At 32.2% G+C, this 20,212-nt stretch overlaps 2 protein-coding genes across 2 annotated transcripts; one reads left to right on the top strand and one right to left on the bottom strand.

The window, feature by feature from the left end:
- Window positions 1-12,250: 12,250 nt before the first annotated feature.
- On the top strand, window positions 12,251-13,188 carry LOC136979159 (toxin CSTX-20-like). The gene is made up of 4 exons (XM_067275086.1): window positions 12,251-12,408; window positions 12,513-12,615; window positions 12,696-12,805; window positions 12,979-13,188. Exons 1-4 carry the CDS (start codon window positions 12,364-12,366, stop codon window positions 13,015-13,017), a joined length of 297 nt encoding a protein of 98 aa, XP_067131187.1. The 5' UTR covers window positions 12,251-12,363; the 3' UTR covers window positions 13,018-13,188.
- Window positions 13,189-15,439: 2,251 nt separating this feature from the next.
- Window positions 15,440-16,000, bottom strand: LOC136979187 (endoglucanase-like). Its single transcript, XM_067275119.1, has 2 exons — window positions 15,905-16,000; window positions 15,440-15,803 (listed from the first exon to the last, which is right to left on the bottom strand). The coding sequence occupies exons 1-2, from the start codon at window positions 15,998-16,000 to the stop codon at window positions 15,540-15,542; spliced, it is 360 nt and encodes a 119-aa protein (XP_067131220.1). The 3' UTR covers window positions 15,440-15,539.
- Window positions 16,001-20,212: the final 4,212 nt, after the last annotated feature.

The raw sequence follows: 20,212 nt of genomic DNA, 5'->3' as shown, positions 1-20,212 counted from the left end.
ATTATCGTTCAATAAACAAATAAATTTCGTAGCATATTTATAAAAATGGGTTAATAACCTGGGAACCCATTCTGAGTTTTATCGTTAAGCTAACAAATGAGATTTCTGTCTGAACCACGTGATTGGCGTTTAATCAACTGTGAAAATGCTATTCTGAGCCATACGCAAATAGTTTATTATGACAATAGTGGAAACTTCTGCTGAAAACTGGCGACAAGCTTCTGCCCGCAATCTAGTGGTTCGAGGAGATAACCACACTTCACTCCATTTGTACCGCGTGTATAAGGACTTTTTGGATATTAATATAAAGTTTTGAACATTTTTATATCTCACAATAATTAGAATGGCCGGAAGAAGGGTTATTTGCGCTATGTATGGCTGCTTTAATTATAAGATACAAAGTGATCGCAAGTCGTTTTACAGATTCTCTAAAAACAAACAAGTGTAAGTAAATTAATAAGCAATAGGGGAAAAAAGTGATCACGTGACATAGGTGTCGCGCATATCGATGCGGTTGTAAACAAGCTGTTCCGTTCGAAGGATAGCTTACTTTATAATAATGGAAGAACGAAAATATTTTTTAGGAAGGTTAACAACGGTACAATTAAAGGAAGAATTAAAAAAGTACAATGCCAAGTTAGCTGGTAGAAAAGCCGATTTAATAGAAAGGTAAGTTAAAATAATCTACATCTATATTTTTATCGTTAATTATTACATTTATAATTTCAAGTCCTTATAACTATTACATGATAAGGTAACTTACCAGTAGATGAAAGTTTTAAGGATAAGATTTCACAAAATGCACATTTTTCGTCGATAAAAACATTTAAAGATCAGTAAAGTTGTCATTGATTCCTTTCACATTTGTCTAACCAATACATAAGGTCAAAACTTTAATTAAAATAAATTTTTTTTCCTTTGGAATATGGTCATGTACCGAGCCTGATATATTATAACCAATTTATACCAGTATCTGAAATGTTAACTGTACCAATAGGTTATCACTGTAATTTAGAAACAATCAACACAAACAAAACTATGTTCTATGAAGTTCTAAAACAATATAAGAGATATATATCTTAATCTTTTACCAAGAGAAAACAATATTTGGAGTATTTAAAATAAATATAATCAAAATGTCTTTTTTATTGGTCACAAGTCTTCTTGTTTCAATAATTTAATGCAATAAGACTAATTTCTTCACCAATAAACTTTTTGTACAAGTGAATTTTTTCCCATTTTCTTTTACTAAATTTGGCATACACTATATATATGCCATATTTAGGTGCTTGTCAATACTGTTCAGTTACCTTATACTGTTTATTTTTATATTATATGTAATATATTAAGGTAAGAATATAATATATAATAATAATTTTTGCCTTTCCTGTCAATGTGACAGAAAAAACTGAATAAAATATTGGTGATCATATGTTAACTAGTTATTAAACTTGTTTACAATAATTTTCAGGTTACTGGCATATGAGAGGAATCAGGAAACTCATAATTTTTCTATATCCTGTGATAGCTCTCCTGAACTCAAACTTCCTGATTCATCTGAATATAAGGATCTCTCTCCAAGTTTACAAATACCAGTTTTGACTATAGATACAATTGATGCCTACATGGAGATGTCAGATCAAAGAATGCCACTGTCTGCTGTGCAGATGTATTTTAATGAATTCTTATTAACAATAAGAGGAACAAAAGAAAAAAAATTTTCATATTTTAAAGGTAATGTAAAATCTGAATTAACCAAGGGGAACACATATTATACAGATTTAGTAATTACAGATGATGGGGATATAGAAAATGCAATATGTGAATGTACAGCAGGTAAAGGGCCTAAAGCATATTGCAAACATGTATGTGTAACACTATTGGCAATAGAAGAATACGGAAGAACAGGCAATTATAAGTGTCACAAAACATGCACTCAGGTTCTGCAAACATTCCATCAGCCTACCTGCCAACATAAAGGTTCCCCAGTTAAGGCTAGTGAGCTTCCATTTCATTTATTTAAGAAGAGAGGAATGAAAAGGAAACGATTGGAAGACATGAAATTTGACCCCAGACCATCTGGCAGTTCAATCTCTGATTATACAAACTTTGTTATTAATTTGGCAATGAACATGCAAAGTGGTTGTGCAATACCGATATTGCAATTAAGGCAACCAGCAAACATGAGGGCTTTAGAGTCAGATCATGATTATTGCAAAAGCACAATGTCCGAAATGTTTTTAAAAGCTTTACATGTAACTGAAGCAAGTAGGGAGTACATAGAACATTTGGAAAAAGAGACCCGATTACAACGAAAAAGTGCAGTTTGGAAGAAGGAACATTTGTTGCGTTTGACATCTTCAAACTTTGGAAAAGTTTGTAAATTAAAATCAGCAGACAGACTAAAATTGTGTGACTCGTTACTGTCAAGTAGGCCAATAAAAAGTAAGGCAATTTCTCATGGCTTAAGGTATGAAAAAGAAGCAATTGAAGCATATTCTTCTTTTGAAAATACTCCTGTGAAAGAATGTGGCATGTTTCTTCATCCAAAATACCCATTCTTAGCTGCAAGTCCAGATGGGCTAGTGGATGATGATAAAATATTAGAAGTTAAATGTCCTTACTCCAGTTTTAAACTTCCTGTGAATGTGCAAAATGTACCATATTTGGAATGTACTGATGACAAAATTACTTTAAAACGGAATCATGATTATTTTTATCAAATCCAAGGTCAATTAGCAGTGACAAATAGACAAGTTGCTCACCTGTTTGTTTACACAAAAAGTGACTTCAAAGTTTTTATCATTCCAAGAGATGATAAATTTATTGCAGTCATGACTGAAACACTAATTATGTTTTTCCATGAGCATTTTAAGCCAGCTCTTTTAAAAAAGATGTTCTATAAACATTAAGTTTATAAAATAATTGAGCTAATTGTTATTTTTATTTTACAATTTGAGTTTATGTAAAATTTTTCTAGATGGTGAATTTTTTAAATAATAAAAAAAGATTTTGTTTTAAAAATTAAAATTTTTTATTTGCTTACAAATTTACAAACATTTATTCAACTATAGTACAAATTTTAAAACCACTATATTACTTTGAATTGAAGTTCCATAATGAAGACCTTACTGTGTATGCTAGTATACATTCTTAATCTTAGAATTTATAAGCAGACAAAAATTTAAAAATACTATAAATGGAAAACTTAAATTAGGCTAGGGTCTAGAATGAAAAAAACATTATATACAGAATTAATAGAGAGCTAGACTAACAGTGAAACAAATTAAGCATCTCTGCCAACAATGCTTGGTCTAAAATTGCATAACATAAAACATATAAATATAATTTCACTGCCAAGTTTGATTAATGTCGGATGCATGTGTTGCCTCAAAATCTTGAATGTACGAGCCATTCCTATAATACGTTCAATATGTATTCTTTTACTAGATATTTTTCTGTCTCGAGATAACAAACTGCTGCTCAGCTGTGCTTTTCCTCTCATAAAAGTGGGTGTATTTACCACAACATCTTTAGTAATTAGCAAGTCCTGAATGTTAAAACCTCTATCAGCCATTACACAGTCTTTTGCCTCTGTTATTTTACACAGTGAAGACCTTTCTGCAATCTGTCGATCACTTGCAGAACCACCATAGGCTTCTGAAACAAAACTTACTAGACCACCTGGTGTGCAACCTACAACTGCTTTTAATGTGTTGTCATTTTTATATGACGACCACGTAGCCTGCTGTGCAACAGGATTTTTTGGTTTGCTTATTTTGCATTCTAGAGAATCAATGATAACTCTAGTATTCGGAAATTTCATTTTAAAATCTCTAGGCATGTATATATCAACAAGAGATCTTTCACTCCATATATCTAACTCTCGCCATTGTAAATACATGAAATTGATCCAAGTAATGAAAACGTTTCGTACTGTTTCTTCAGATACACTAAACATCCTACTCAACTCAAAATTTGCTGTATTCAATCTTAATTTTATTAAAGTCAAGAACAACTGGTTTGGCACTGCAAGTGTTACAACCTGAAACTTGTAATATTTTAAGCTGTATGCTGCTGGTCCCAAACTTTGTAGTACAGAATTGAAAGAATTGTAGTTCTCTAACCCAGTATAGTAATGTATAGCATTGTTGTCAAACTCAAATCTTTCAACTGACATTGGGACTTCAAAAGTATGGGTCTGTGTAGTTACACAGACCATAGTGCTTGCCACATTATTTTCAATAAGACAAGTAGCCTTTTCCTCCTCCTCATCTATTACTACTACTCCTCCTATTTCTAATGTACCAGTATCCATTATATAACATGCATCATGATTATCTTAAACTTTGCGTTCACGGTTTTCTCTTCTTGTTCGTCTGCTCGCAACCGAAGGTGCCTCTTTTTTAGACCAAAAAAATACATTTGGTACAGCATCAGCCTTCAGTTGTCTCTTTGCTGAGATGTTTCCTAATAAAGTAAAATAAATCTATTTATTTTTCATTCAGCATAAAGAATTAACAATTAAATCCATGGTACTATATATATTTTTTATCCTTTGTTAACTTAGCATTAATGCTATGTAAGTGCTCAAAACTAGCCTCTACTGTTAGGGCTTATCACGCCTAGATATTAAAACTAAACAGAGACTTTTGATGTAAACATCAAGTATTTTTCAAGCGAGGTGTTTGAAGCTTCTTAATTGCTAATAGCTTGAAAAAAATATTGTACAGTTATTATAATTCTTTAAATAATGTGCTTACCAAAGATATTAATCTCCTTATACTGATCAGGTGTGAAGTGATTTTTACACACGAGACTGGATGAAGTTGGTTTCCAATTTGCTCTTTTAACGGCGTGAATCCATTTCTTTCGCAATGCTGGATTTTTTGGAAACTTGTGACCACCACTATTAGAACAATGTGGTACACAGCACCACGTACTTGGCATTTTTGAAACTTAAAATATTTATTAGATTTTCGTTTAAAGAAAAAACAAATGGTACTTTACAACCGACAACGTATCCCTTAGTCTGTTTACGACCTCATCGATACTAGCGCCGCATGCGGAGTAGATTTCACTTTTTTCCCCTATTAGATTGTTTTCATTTATATCAACATTCCTCTTTTAAAATATTGTTATGATTTAACGTATGTGTTTATATTGATTTTCAGATGCACTCAGTGGGTTATTAAGAGCAGAAGGTTTTGAAGACGAAAGGGCCAGAATATTTAAATAGAAATTACGTCGTGTGTTCCGACCATTTTACTGAAAAAGATTATCTTCAGAAATATCAGCAATATTTCAAAACAATTTTAATATATTTTTGTTACAGAGCCCATATGGAATTAAAACTAAATTAATTAATTATTTCTCAAAGAATGCAAATATTAAAGGTGTTTGTAACAATTGTATTAAATTATTGGCAGATAAATATTTCAAAGTCCTTATTAACGCATATGTGACAAAAAATAATGATTCATCTGAGAATTTTCCGAGAACTAAAAATGCTAAATTAAAGATTTCACATGTGTAATAACTGTATTATCCACGACCTGTATGATCAAACTGTTCACACTGCATTTTGATATACATGATATATTTGTATTCAATGTGTTTTAATTTAATGTGAAAATGTTTTATTTTAAAAAAATAATTTCAATCTAATAAAAATTAAATTAAAACCTCAGATTTTAATTCAAAAAATCTGACTCTTATTGCATTTGATTTGTTTTATTGGTATTATTCCTTTCTTTAAATCACTATCCATCCACGTTTCCTACTAAATAAAATTATAATTCTTTTTTAAGATGATAAAATATTTATTTCGTTGCATTTTTGCAAGTTTTGTTAGACTTTACATAGTCTGCGCTGTTTGTGTTCTCGAACCGCTAGATGTCACCAGTTCGCGCTGTCGCCACTACGGTACAGTACATGCTAATTCACGAGAGTTTCCACTATTGTCGTACAGGGGCGGACTGGCCATGTGGTAAATGTGGAAAATTCCACACGGGCCGTATACAATTTGGGCCGTTTTTCTAAATATGTACATAATATACCGTTTTGTTCGGTTTTATTTAAAAAATCATTTATTTTTTTTTTCGTTAACTAAGATAAATTTCAATTTTTAGGTGTAATATAGATATATGTGTAGGCCTTTATCGTTTACCCGGCCCTACCAGAGGCCGAAGTTAGATTAGTCCAGCCGACCCGAGTCCAACACTACATTGGCCGACTCGGCCCAAACAAAACATCCTAGGAGAAAAAGTAATCAAAAACAAAGTTGGTCATTTGTTTACGTTGCTAGAAACTATTCACCACCCCTATGAATCTTTGGAAGCACGAGTTACTGGTTTTCACCCTGCCACCAAAACGTTGATTGTAATCATAACAGATTTAATGGCCAATTATATCATTTCCTTTATTTTAGATAAGTAAAAATGTTATTCAATAATAAATTCTCTATATTCCAAACGATTTAATTAAAAATAATCTATTTTTTAGGTTCGGCTAACTAATTTTTAGTTTGCCATTCACCCACAATGGCGTTGATTGTAGATGGGCAACCTGCGGCGTCGAACATAATATTACAAAACAATATAACGCTATATAAAATAAAAATTTAAAATACTGACATCTAGTCGTTTGTAATCGCACTAAATACCAAGAGCCCGCTTCGTACATATATTCGACGCATCTAGAGTTGGACCTTGGGTTGGTTAGTTTTTGCGTCTTTAAGGGATGATAGAATTGTGTACAAATGCACATATACTTTCGTAGACTGTCCATACGCGCTTGACCCCTTTTCAAGACTAAGTGAAGTCCAAGCGAGTATACGTATGTACTGTACAGTACATTCGTAAACGATTCTATCATCCTTTAACTAAAGACGCAAAAATAAACCAACCCGAGGGCCAACCCTAATTGAAAAGACTATTTGGTATTTTAACCCGACTTCGCAGGACACTTCATATAGAGCTGTAAAGTGTTACTACAGTTTAATCCAGAAGCAACTCAATATTATTTCAGAATTGCAACATTTTAAATCGTCATGGAATATTTTAAGGGAAAATGTCAGTGAAACTTTTATAAAATTAAACGAAAATGAACATTCTACTGATGATCAACTAGAAAATGATAAAGATTCGATTTCATCCTCTTACTGCAAAGCTTGCAAAAATTGTCCTATTTGTTGTTATAATATATTATTCGGATATAACGTGTTAAATGGTGCTTATTCTACGCTTGGTCAAGCATACAAATATTTACTATATATGTCTGTAACACAAGTGTCCTGTGAACGGAGCTTTTCTACGTTAAAATTCATTAAGATCAAGTATTTTGCAAGAAAATCTAGAAGCTTTCGTGTTAATGTTAACGGAGAAGAATATTTTAAATGAAATAGATTCTGATGATGTCATTAATATTATTGCTCAACAAAGCAAACTTCTAAATAAAAAATTAATGTTCTAGACTTGTGCTTATTGCAATTTTTGTCAATGTTGTATTTTGAATATATTTAAATATAAATAGAAAAAAGTCATTTTTTTTTATTTATGGGCTGGGCCGGTAATGATTTTTTCCACACAGAAATTTTAAGGCCAGTCCGCATCTGTTGTCGTATAAGCTATTTGCCGTACTTTTCGGTTCCGATAGCCACGTACGATGACAGCTTTTCTTATCCGTCATTCTCGAGCTGCCGTTAGGATCGTATCGGCAGTAAAAAGAACATGGCGACTTTTGATGTAAGGATGATATTACTTCACGAGCCAATTGGAGAGAGAGAATTAGCATTTGACGTCGCAAATCTCGTTTTTTAGTCTTCGAGATTATGCTGTTCGGCTGAATGATACACGCTTTGAAGAACTTTATCATCTTCCGAAGCCATTACTATTACATTTATGCAATGAATTACGAGAAAAGCTAGAGCCAAGGCGTATGTAAGCTGCAGCCTAATCTTCAGTTTTAAAAACTCAAAAATTTCTACAAAAAAAAAAAAAAAAAAAAAATTGAAGTTAAATTTTGTAATATTTTTTTTTTTTTTTTTACAAACCAACAAAGTATACTTTACTTTTTATTTTTTGTAGTATTTAATTATATTAATAACCAATATTGTTTATATTACATTTCTAGTGATATCTTCTTTATAATATAAAATTCATTTGATTTTTGTAGGTAGCTTTTTTCCCATCAAAAAATGACGAAAACGAAATTTTTACTATTTCCCTTTTTAAATTGTACCTTATTTTATATGTTGCAAATACTTTTAAACAATGAAACATTCATTATTAAAATTAATGTTTCTGTTAATTCTGATTTTTATATAATAGAATTCTAAAATCGTAAAGGCTTGGTCATAGACTAATTACCTAGCGAAGCCAGGAAGACTGGCAAGCTAATAGCTACTGGAACGGAAAGGTTGACTGAACCGACCATCGCGTCCTCAAGCGGATTCCGCGTGAAAACTACGCCACGAACAGGGCGTGTTAGAACTACGATAGATTCGTAAGCAAAACGATGCCGGATTTATTCATATTGTATTTGTTTTTAAACACTATGAAGTTTTAATGTATTTGCAGTTCTCAAGTAAACTGAAAACTTGTAAAAAAAACTTGTGAATAAAATACTCGTCTTAAAAAAATGTTTTATTTAATATTGTACAGATTATACAAATGCAAAAATATTGGTAGAAATTGAAGTGACTTTTGTTGTAGTAGATATTGTCTGATTTAGAAATTTTGTAGCATAATATAAACGCACTCGTATATACAGTTTTACCAGTAAATCTTGAGTCTTCGCAGACGTTTTATTTTCATAGAAAAGTTGTTTTGTTCTATTGTCCTTAAAATGTGACACATAATTCCTTTCTTATAATATTCGCATTAAACTCTTGAACAAAAGCAGAGTCACAATGTGATATGAACTGTCAGACTTCATCGCGAGGTGAAATTAAACTTCCAAAATCTCCTTTTTCATACGTATATGATTTAAAATGGGTAAATATCTGATGAGAAGAAGACAGCATAAGGTTTGTGAACCTGTTAAACAAAAGCTACACAAGTGGATCTTGTAAGCTTTTCTCAAAACACACCCTGTAATGTAGGACAAAACACATTTCTTAGGTAAACCTTCGTCTTGAGAAGAAGCTGTCAACAGCAAGGAATTGTTACATTGTATTACTCCAATAATTGCAGAAAGTTCCGGAGCTTCTAAATTAATAGGTAGAGTAACAGTTTCTGAATTTATAGGGATATTCAGGTCTCCTGAGTCCACAGGGGATTCCTCAGCTTCTACTTTAAAAGGACATTCTTTAAACTGAGGGAGAATTTTCTCAGTTGTTTTTTGTGCAAGTTCTGGTTTCTTTGGCAAATCAGAACGAGGTGTCGGTGGTTTTCTTTTTCCAGTCAGTAATTTTGGAGGGTTTGGTGTATTGAAAATTGTTGGGACTGCATTCCAAACTAATTGCTTTTTTTCCGAATTCATAAATTGTTTTTTTTTTCAAAATGTTCAGCACAAAGATAATTAATTTTATATAGCACTTCTGCTGTTTTATTTAGAAGATCTAGGCATCGAGTGTTTTGGACCCAAAAGCGGCATCTGAAAAATAAATAAAATGGAGCTGCATATGAATGGATAGTATGACACTTCTAATTAATTGCAGGCAATTTAGAAGGTATACTAGTTTCTTCCTACGAGTGACAGTACTTTAAACCTTGTTAAAGTTTACTTAAATAGTCCCAATGGCTGCGCTTCCGACTGTTCGTGCTCTCGACAGACTCGGACCGACGATTAATTAACGTCACTTGTTATTGATTCACCGTAGTTCTTGAACAAAAGAAAAAATGGAAACATCTACTAAAAATGTAGTTAACCTAACCTAACCTAAGCGCCGACATTGGGACTACCTAAATAAACTTAAACCTTAAGCCTAACGGCATTCATGAACAAAAACATAATCTTACCGGTCTTTTTCTTTAGGAAATCTAAAGGATAGATGATGTTGCTTTCCTGGAGCATTTGAGCAATTAACAGCTGAACAATAATCAACTCCTGCAGTCTTCCAAGATCTTGAATTCATTTTCTACTTCTACAACACGTATTCACAGCATAAACGAAATTAAATTGAAGTAGTTTTTTACGCGGCGGTCACAGAGTGGCGCTAGCAGCAAGTATCTGCGTAAGCGTTAATGCACAGAACAAGTTCGCCCATAGAACTTGCCAGTCTTGTAATGATTAGTCTGTGGGTTTGGTGGCCCACCACTGGCCAAGCGGTTTTCGTTCCCTGAACACTGGGAAATCGGTCGTCGCTCGGACGTGAAGTTTTCCGGGTTTTCTCCACGTCTGTAACGCCTAAATATGGGTCACTTTCTATTAAAAAAGACCTCCCGGAAGGTATTCCTCCTAGGCAGATCGTCCAAGTATTGCGTTGCCACATCAAACAAACAAGTAAAGGTTTGGTAAGAAGCCTCACAAAGTGTTCATCGTAGGGCCTCGACATTCATAAAAATCCTGCCCTGGCTAGAGTCAAAGTGTTATAATTAGTATCTCCGACTGACAAGTTGTTCGCTGGCTGCGTTGTCCCCGTTCGATGACATTTTAACAAAAAAATTTGGCTAACGCTGTACTGCCTGTACACAATACTAAAAACACGTGCTTCGCTTGAAAAATGGCGGGTTGCAGTCACGTGACAAAAAGATAATGATAACTATGTTGTGATTGGTTAAAGCGTAACGGCTATCGATATCATGGAACTGAGACGCATCTCAACCGATTACCCGTAGCGAAACTCACTTGACGTGGAGCAGATAATAGCGATTTGTCTTAGTGATTGAAGGTTCGTTATTGCGATGCGGAATCCAAAACTGTAATAAAAAATGGGGGTCCATGACTTAGTTTTTCACATATAAATTCGTAACACGAGCGCGCCCGATATTGCTTTGAACATCGTGACTTTGTCGCGAAATGTTGGACAATCACTAGCATGTCTTTTATGGACTTATAGAATCGAATTCGTTCTCAAACTTTAATAGGCTAGTGTATATTTAAATGTTCATAATGTAACACAAATATATTTATATATAAAACTTAAAATATAATATACAGTGAGGTATGCTAGAACAAACGATGCCACAACGAATAGTTTTTGTCTACAAAATCAAAATGCTACAAGGAACCTAGATGATGCAACGAAAGTGATTAACATACTCACGAAATGTCGAGATTTCTCGCCTCGATTAGGCATTAGTCATTGTTTTCATTAGCCTATAGTTTGTAAGGTTGAAATATCTGTTTATCTGTATCTTTAACAAATAAAAAATATATTTTAAAAATTATTTTGCTACACAATTTTAGCCAGGCGCCGGCAAAACAGAGTGCGAAAGCTAATTAAATTAGACATTAAGAAAGAATTTCCAAACGATATGACTAATTCAACAATCAGTACAATTTTAAAAACAAGGAGGAATTAAAAAGTGTACAGGTGGCAAAGGGAATCTCTATAGATTAAGCAGTTTACATTGCAATATCACGGAACAGGTGGAAACTTACACGTGTGATGTATTCAAGTTAAATTAATTAATTTTATATTATTTTTACACTTTCATTTTACATTTTGTATTATATTTTTTCCTGTATGAACGGTTATTTTAGATGGTAACTTTGCTGTAGGCTGTGGACATAGAACTGATTACATCTAAATACAATTATTTGAATGTATGCTAGAAATGTTTTCCGATATGAACAAAATATTCGGAGATTAATTATCGTTTTGTTTCAAAATCGAACATACTTTTATTTAATACACAGTTATTAACCTCTTATTTTAAGTTCAGTCTTCTCAGGATTATTTAACCGTTATAAACCGATGCAATGTCCATTAAGACAGACATTAAAAAAAAAAAAAAAAAAAAAAATTAGAACAACAAAAAGAGAAACCAACAGAAGATCCAGAAAATCCATTTTATAAATAAATATTTTATTAACACACCAGTTTCATTTACAATAGTTAAACAATTAAAGAAAAAGAATAATTGAAAAATATAGTATATATGTAAATATATAAATTATTAATTGTGAGATCATTTATACCACTGTCAATTGTATTGTGTAATCAATGGATTTTGTTTTTCTGTTTTCATTAAGGATAGCAACCTATCGAAAGTGATAAAATATCAATTATCGGATCCTAACTTATTTACTTTGTGATTCTGTTACATTCTTTTGTAATTGCAAACAGTGTATGGACTTTAACAGGTGTAATATATATAGTTCCATGTGTTTGATTTCCACGTATAAAGATAATCCATAACGTAATCGTAAGTTACAGCATTCATTCTTGCTTGTTAATTGCGTAGTTACGAAGCCATGAAATATTTTCTGATTCTACTATTAGCTGTAATTGCAGTAAAAGTATGTATAATTTTCTTCGGCAATTTATGAAAGAATTAATAACTTTCAGAGAGTTTTGTAGTTTATTATTTGTAAATTATAGGAGTATATTTGTTATTTTGCAGCTCAGTTTCGGGTGTAATTCTCAAGAGGACTGCGCTGACGATGAATGTTGTCTCGATCCTCTATTTAGTAAACGTACTTATTGCAGTAAACGTAAGAAATTAGGTAAAGTATATTTTTCATAAATTAAATTATCGTTTAAATTATAGATCTAGTTGTATGATTTATTTATTTATTTATTCAAGGAGCATATTGCTTAACTTCGGAAGAGAGTCTTCACGGAGTTGATGGGAAACAAGTTTATCTGATTGATTGTCCTTGTCAGAAAGGTTTGGATTGCATTCATACTGAAGAGGTAATAATTTGATTACATCCCTTAAAAATATCTTATAGGCTAATTGTATTAACATCTACTTTGTTGTCATCTGTATGAATAATTTGTATAATTTGTATCTGTATAATTTGAAATTTATTCAAATAAGAAGATTATTTATTTATATAAGAAGAATAAATATGGTTATTTTTCAGGAAACTGAACATAAAAGAAAACTTTGCATGAGAGCTTGAAGATAATGGATACTATTGTTAATAATATTACTGTTGCAACTAACATAAATTTAGTTTATTTTATAAAATTCTATATAATTCAATATAGCTCCGAATCGAGTTTCAGGAATGTGCACTTGGTGCAATTTATTATGTAAAATTGTAATATATATTAAATATAAAATAATTAGCAAGTAATATTCTTTTTGTCTGTCTCTTACACATTATAAACTGTCATTAGGAATTTGAATCTAGAAATTTAAATTTTATATTAATAGTTTGGATCAAATGAGGAACGAGGTTTGATCCATTTTTTCGCACATACAGACTGACTTTGATTTGGATTAAGGACAGCGTAATGACCAAACTTGACGTTTATGGTATTATGCATTTTATGCAGTAATCTAATGAAAAAATCTGTAATTTAATAATTTTAAATATTTCAAACAATTTTGCAAAATATATGACTTCGTATTATGGATTGAATTGGATTGATGGGATAAAGAAAAGCAACATATGGGCTTTTGTCTCGAAAGAACATTGTGTGGGCCCTGTTTACGTGTTTTACACGTATGCCTCAACAGGAACATGCCAGTTACATTCGATACGTTTAATAACACTTTCATACATAATAAATGGCCTTTATTTAGTGTGTGAATCAGTTCGTCCTAAAAGTCCCAAAGCAAACGTGTTTATTTTAGACATGAAAAAGTTTTAAAGAAAGTTTCAGCAAGGGTCGCTGGATCTCACGAAGTGACATAGCTTCCCCTGCCATCTAATCCGATCACCACAAAGTAGAGAACACGGATAAAGGCTGGTATTTTGAAATTTTGGAAATCAAAGAATTTGATTTCAAAAATTTCAAAATACCAGCCTCTCATGTAGAAGATTCTGATTCTGTTGCAGTTGCTCAAGTTTAGAACTTAGTTTTGGACGCCAGTGTTCAAGAAGAACTGTCTACAACAGTGTTTCTCAAACTTTTTGGACCGCGATCCCCCTTCTGCACTTAAAAATTTCAAAGGACCCCCGAAGAATAAGTATGTGTCGAAAAACATCCCGGGGGAGGGGGTTAGGCTCGTATTTAAATATTATTTATATGTGCAATTTATTTAAGTAAAAATTATTTTATATATTTTTTATTTCTATTATTTCTAAACATGAATCCATAGTAAATTTATAAAATATTTGAAAAAATTGATCTGGCATCAATTTTTCAGCGACCCCCCAAATATTTTTCACGACCCCCTTGGGGGTCGCGACCCCCACTTTGAGAATCACTGGTCTACAATATATGAGATATTTATACAAGTTCGTTATTGATGCAATCATCGAATTGGAAAAGAAGCATCTTTAATTAAAAAGAAAAGTTGTGGGAACTGTGTTCCCCTATATGAGAGATAAATTAGATAAATTTGCTAAGCAAAAATTTGAGGTAACTCTTGCTAAGGATTTAGACTTAAAGAAGGTCGTGAAATGCAATGATTTAGGGTTTTGACTCTACATTAAGTACCTGCCGCTAACATCTGTGGATGTTAGCGGCAAGTACGGATTCAACAATCTTTTCCTGCACACAAAGATATAAATTTTGTGCTTACATGAAAGACTATTTGATAATTTAGAAATGATTACCATTATCCAAGTTTATTCATTCTTTTTGACGAATGATTGTGATTTAAGCGACAATGATATTTAAGTATAGTATGAAAATGAATGAATGACGTGAAAAATATACTGTATCATGCAATTTAAACAAAAATTTTTATTCAAGATGCTTAACGTGACTTTTAGCATCACCTCTTTAGGCCATTTTTGTTTTCTTAGCACTCTGACCCCCATTTTTGAACTTTTTTAACATCCTAAAATCCTATCCTTATTAATAATTTTTATTTAGAAGCATGAATTGAAGCATGAGAAATATGAATGGCCAACCCAAATCTATCGTTTTTGCCCATTCCAGATGACGTTTTGGTTATATTTTATATATAATTACCATTGTTTCATTTTAAGCATATCACTTTTTATACAGTACTTATAAGGCTAACTAGTATATAATATTATCATATCATTGTATAGTGTTCCTGTAACTGAAACAGCTTTGTATCTGAAATATATTTCTACTGACCGATTATATATAACGTCTTGTTAACGCTATTTTGATTCTTTTTTAAAATATGTTACAAATACTCAAAATCTGAACAAATAAAAAAAGAAAGAATAACTATTGATTGGATATTTGCCTTTAATTAAGTAACAATTGTTATTTCAATTATATTATATCTACAAAATTTCATTAAAATTCATACAATTATTCATTTTCTATTTTAAATACTGTATTCATTATGGATCCATTAATATCAATTTTCTTTAGAATGAAACAAAATATAATTTTGAGCTATTCATTTTGTAATTAATAAAAATTTAAAATTTCTATATCTTATAACTGGAAAATATTTTAACTAAAATGGTTATTAATGTGATTAAATATTTATGACATCTAATTAAATTCTAATTAAATGTTATTTTCAAAGCATGATGATATTTAACTATTGGTCGCCACTTTCTTTATCTTCTGTAGGATTTTCTGGTTCTTCTTTTGGTTCTTCAGTTGGTTTTTCTGTTGGCTCCTCTGTTGGTTTCTCTGTTGGCTCCTCTGTTGGTTTCTCTGTTGGTTTTTCCGGTTCTTCTGTTGGTTTCTCTGTTGGTTTTTCCGGTTCTTCTGTTGGTTTCTCTGTTGGTTTTTCCGTTGGTTTCTTTGTTGGTTTTATTGTTGGTTTGTCTTTTCTGCACTTTAAAACTACGTCCATGAGCTAAAAAGATATTAAGTTTCATGAAAACACTGGCAATATTTAATGTTACAAAAATTAATATACTCATTTTCCCGATTATCTGAAATTTTAAAATAACTTACACTACTACCGAGTTTACAGCTCATTCCAGCCGGGCATGGACAAGATAGAAAGTAAATATCTTTCTTCTTATCAATTATGTTTGACCACATGCACATATTACCTGGAAAAAGGTAATTGTTTAGCTGAAGTAATTATCTAAGTAAATGTGTATATATAATAGATATAAAATCATATCAGGATTTTTTTCAAAAAGTCTCTTGTCCAGAAGTTTGAAAAATTGAGATATCGATTCCTTCGAATTCATTGAATGATGTTTTTTTTCTACTTTCATTTTGCTTCAGAACGTCTTATAAACCGTTAAATGTTTTTTGTCTTATAAATTTGCTTTGATAACTTCCATTGTCCTCATCTTACAAGGGCCAGAGGGCCAGGCGTTCGGTTTTCCGATTCGAACGAAACTTGGTGAGGACATAACTCTTAACACAAAGAGCTCCTCGTCCAGATAACAGGACTAACTTCTCAAGAGTTTTTGAAAAACAGGACTCTGAAAATTGAATATTTATCTTATAAGTCTTTAAAAGTTTCATTTTCACCGTCCACGTAGATAAGACGCCATTCACTTGAGCTTTATGATGTAGGATCGAGCCTTAGCAATTTTAATTTTTTTATGTGTAACAAAAATTATATTATTAGTTTACCGTAGCACTAGCATTATTATTACCATTCTTCACGTTTAAATTTTAGAAAACAGAATACTAAAAACAGGCGACGTCATTTCCCATTTAGCGAAAAAGAAGTTGTCCTGCCTTGTTAGTTAAAAAAAAATGTCCTTTGTTTCATGTTTACTTTCAAATCGTCCTTTGTCCAAACTAATTTTTTTAATTTTTCTGTAATGTTTGTTAAGATAGTGAATACGATTACAAAAGTAGAATCTTTTCGGTCTCAAGAATTACAATGCCAAATATTTCTGCATTCAATAAAGTTATGAGACAAAAACCTTTTTCGTTTTTAATCTGCCGAAAAATTTGAAATGCTAACAAGAGACATTTTGAAATTAGCTTTTCATATCTAAATATATGAAATCATTACTTTTTTTGGGCCGTCGCATACATTTTGTCGTCATTTTATACATATCGAAAGCAACGCAGCATTCATCTTCATGGCAATCCTCTCCAGACTTGCAGAATTGGAACTAAATATTAAATAAAAAGTTGATAATTTCGTTTTTTTTCAAATAAAAAGAATAAAATGAAAAGAACAAAAGAATAAATTTTACAAATTAAATGGAAATTATTAACAATAAAATTTATTCTTTTCCATCTTATTTGAAAGTGTTTAATTAAGAATACCTGATCCAAACCACCACCACCAGCAGTAGCAGCAGCAGCAGCAAGCAAGAGTATCAAATACTTGATCATGATTCAAATGACTGTAATAACATCACTAATACTATTGCTATAATCAATTTTTATATGTGTTTTTCATTTAGTTTTATTTTTGTGACATTTGTGAAAATTCACAAAGATATCAATTCCTTCTGTTCATATCTAATTAGTTATCTTATTTTTATCTAAATATTGTTTGTGTTTTATTTTTATTCATGTTATATGTTTTTATTCATGTTATTTATGTTCATGTTTTATTCATTTTTGTATTTTATTTAGAAAGGTTCACTCAATTAGACATTTGAGATGAATTTTATAGTATATGCTATAAAATTCTTCTCAAATGTCTAATTGAGTGAACATTTCTAAATAAAATACAAAAATATAATTACATGTATGAAATATGTAATACGCGAAGTACCTAAAAAGTTCGGTGAATGTTACGATATACGCGAGCGACAAGTATGAGCATGAACATGGACATGCAAGGACGTGTCTAGAAATGCCTCTTAGCGTGGAATACGTGTGAATGCAAGAAGGCTTCTGTTGCAGTCATTCGAACACATTCTGTGTGAGAAGAGGAGTTGGAACAACGGCCGAAATGAGATTTTGCTTCAAAATTAGGGAAAACAATGACGGAGACACACGAAATGTTGGTCAAAGTTTACAGGAACGATGCCGTGAGCATAAAATGTTCGCACTAATGGTTTAAATGCTTTCGGAATGGTAAGGAATCAGAAGATGATAAACGTTTGAGTCGGCCGTTTTTGGACGAAAATGGAATCACCCATAAGTAATTTGTTGTTGCCTGTTAAACCGTGATTGTCGCATTCTACCTGGAAGTCTGAGACATTTGTTATAGCGTGTATTGCCAGAATTCCATTGGACTAGAAAGTAGGATTTCCTGCATAATATGCCAGTGCACTGTGTAATCCTTGTGCACCAGTTTTTAGCTCATTATGGTGTAACTGTTTTGTGGGTACCGAGGAGGGTTGACGAGGTCAGACCTCTGTTTAATTTCGGCAACAAGTCGGAGGGACTTGCCCACGAGTCAGAGATGGCTTATTTGTCGGTAGGGATCCCGTAGGGACGGGACTACTTTTTCATCCGGTCGAGTGTAGGAGGGAAAGTGGAGTCGTGGTAAGGCGATAAGCGAATATTCGAGCAAACAAGACACCATTTAACAGGATAACAACGATTTAATGGAAAACAAAATATACGTTACAAAAATCTGACATAAAAGGGGTGACATATAAAATAAGCTATATATCCCTATCACGCGAGGGGAGAGAGAAAGTTCACATAAATGGGTTCCATACCTCTTGGACAATCAGTAATTCAAATATGCTGTTCGTCACGATGATCGAATATTCCTTTCTAGGGAAGGGTCAGTGGCACTTGAGGCACAATAGTCAAATATATTCCGTAGGCACAAAGGGTAAGATCGCGACTCGATCTAAATCGATGATAGACTCCCCAGAGGGGGGAAGGAAGCATCTTATATAGCTTTTTGCTGGGAAATTTGGTCACGTGCATGTGCTTAGGCCATAGGTGTTCCCGGGATTGGAAACAATACGGCGAATTCGGGCGCTAACTATAAACTTAAGTTGCAAGATGATCTGTACTCAGCGTAAGAACAATGGATAGTTGACAGTTATACGGCCGGGGACGCATATTTTCTCGTCCAGGACCGTTTTTAGGCAGGATGTTTATATCCAGGACAGTTTTTAGCAGGATGTTTATAATAGGAAAATTTTCGATTCGATATGGGGAACAATTTTATTATAATTCGTTTTGTATTCGGATTATATCCGGCTATAAGGAAGGGGTAATTATTAATTCGGATATAATTTATTATAATTTTGTGTCAAGGAGATTTCCAGATCTCACAGTTTTCTTACCCGCCATATTCCCCAATTTTGTATCTGCGGACTTTTTTCATTTTCTTGCATGAAGAAGATTATTAAGGAATCATGTTTTGCTGACGTCTTTGAGATTCAGGTTACGTGACAGCAGTTCTTAATCATAAAGATGTCGACAATTTCGACGATATATTTAAAATTAAGTACGTTGTTTTCAGCTAATTGCATAAGTACGAATTTTATTGTGTGATTAGAGAAATATGTGAAACAGATGAAAGAGATTACTGAAGTATTGACTAACGTCAACTCATAATCGAATTCTGTCATACTTATACATAATCTAATACAGTAGTTGAAGTACAATTTGGACGTGGAGTATTAAATGTAGCACTCATACTGATGGTTTTAAGACATCATCTAAAACTTTGATATTTATAATGAACAAATTAAACCCATTACTTACATAATATTAATTAAATTTCTTATCAGTTAAATTACATTTGTTAGTACAGATATTTAATAAATGAAATGCATACAAAATAACCTATAAATAAATAACAACTAACCCGTTACAAAGCTATACATCCACCAAAGCCGAATAATCGAGCTAGAGTCGGCTATAATAAATAAATAATTAATAAGACAATTTGGCACTAGAGCTTGGCGTTAGGCGCCATCTATTACTAAACTTAATAATTATAATTAAATTAAATAAATAATTTTAATAATTTGGAACTGGAGGAAAAGAAATCGGCCCGAAGCGGGCCCAAATTGTCTTATTAATTATTTATTTATTATAGCCGACTCTAGCCCGATAATTCGGCTTTGGTGGATGTATACAAAATAACCGCCAAACTAAAAAATATTAAGGCTGCTATGGTTACGATTGTTAAAAGTTCAAACCAGAAATCGAGACATATTTTTTTATTATTTACTGTGGTACATATTTTAGCTAAGTTGACTTTTTTGTTAAAGAATCCAACTATTTATTGTGGATGTACCCGAATTCAGAGGCAAATAAATGTAATGCTAAATCAAAAATGGTGGTTACCAGCTCTGAGTATCTAAGTAATATACGATTTAACAAATTTGCTAGGCATTTTAAACAGAAAATTTTAAA

Source organism: Centruroides vittatus, unplaced genomic scaffold (genome assembly GCF_030686945.1).
Source record: "Centruroides vittatus isolate TY-2023 unplaced genomic scaffold, ASM3068694v2 contig_595, whole genome shotgun sequence".
NCBI lineage: Eukaryota > Metazoa > Arthropoda > Arachnida > Scorpiones > Buthidae > Centruroides > Centruroides vittatus.
This window is presented reverse-complemented; position numbering and strand designations above follow the sequence as displayed.

Excerpts from the sequence above, each read along its gene's own strand:
- LOC136979159 (XM_067275086.1), top strand. The coding sequence starts at position 12,364 with ATGAAATATTTTCTGATTCTACTATTAGCTGTAATTGCAGTAAAA. Across the intron at positions 12,616-12,695 it reads CAGTAAACGTAAGAAATTAG|GAGCATATTGCTTAACTTCG; the intron begins GTAAAGTATATT and ends TATTTATTCAAG. Across the intron at positions 12,806-12,978 it reads ATTGCATTCATACTGAAGAG|GAAACTGAACATAAAAGAAA; the intron begins GTAATAATTTGA and ends GTTATTTTTCAG.
- LOC136979187 (XM_067275119.1), bottom strand. The coding sequence starts at position 16,000 with ATGTGCATGTGGTCAAACATAATTGATAAGAAGAAAGATATTTACTTT. Across the intron at positions 15,804-15,904 it reads GCTGTAAACTCGGTAGTAGT|CTCATGGACGTAGTTTTAAA; the intron begins GTAAGTTATTTT and ends ATATCTTTTTAG.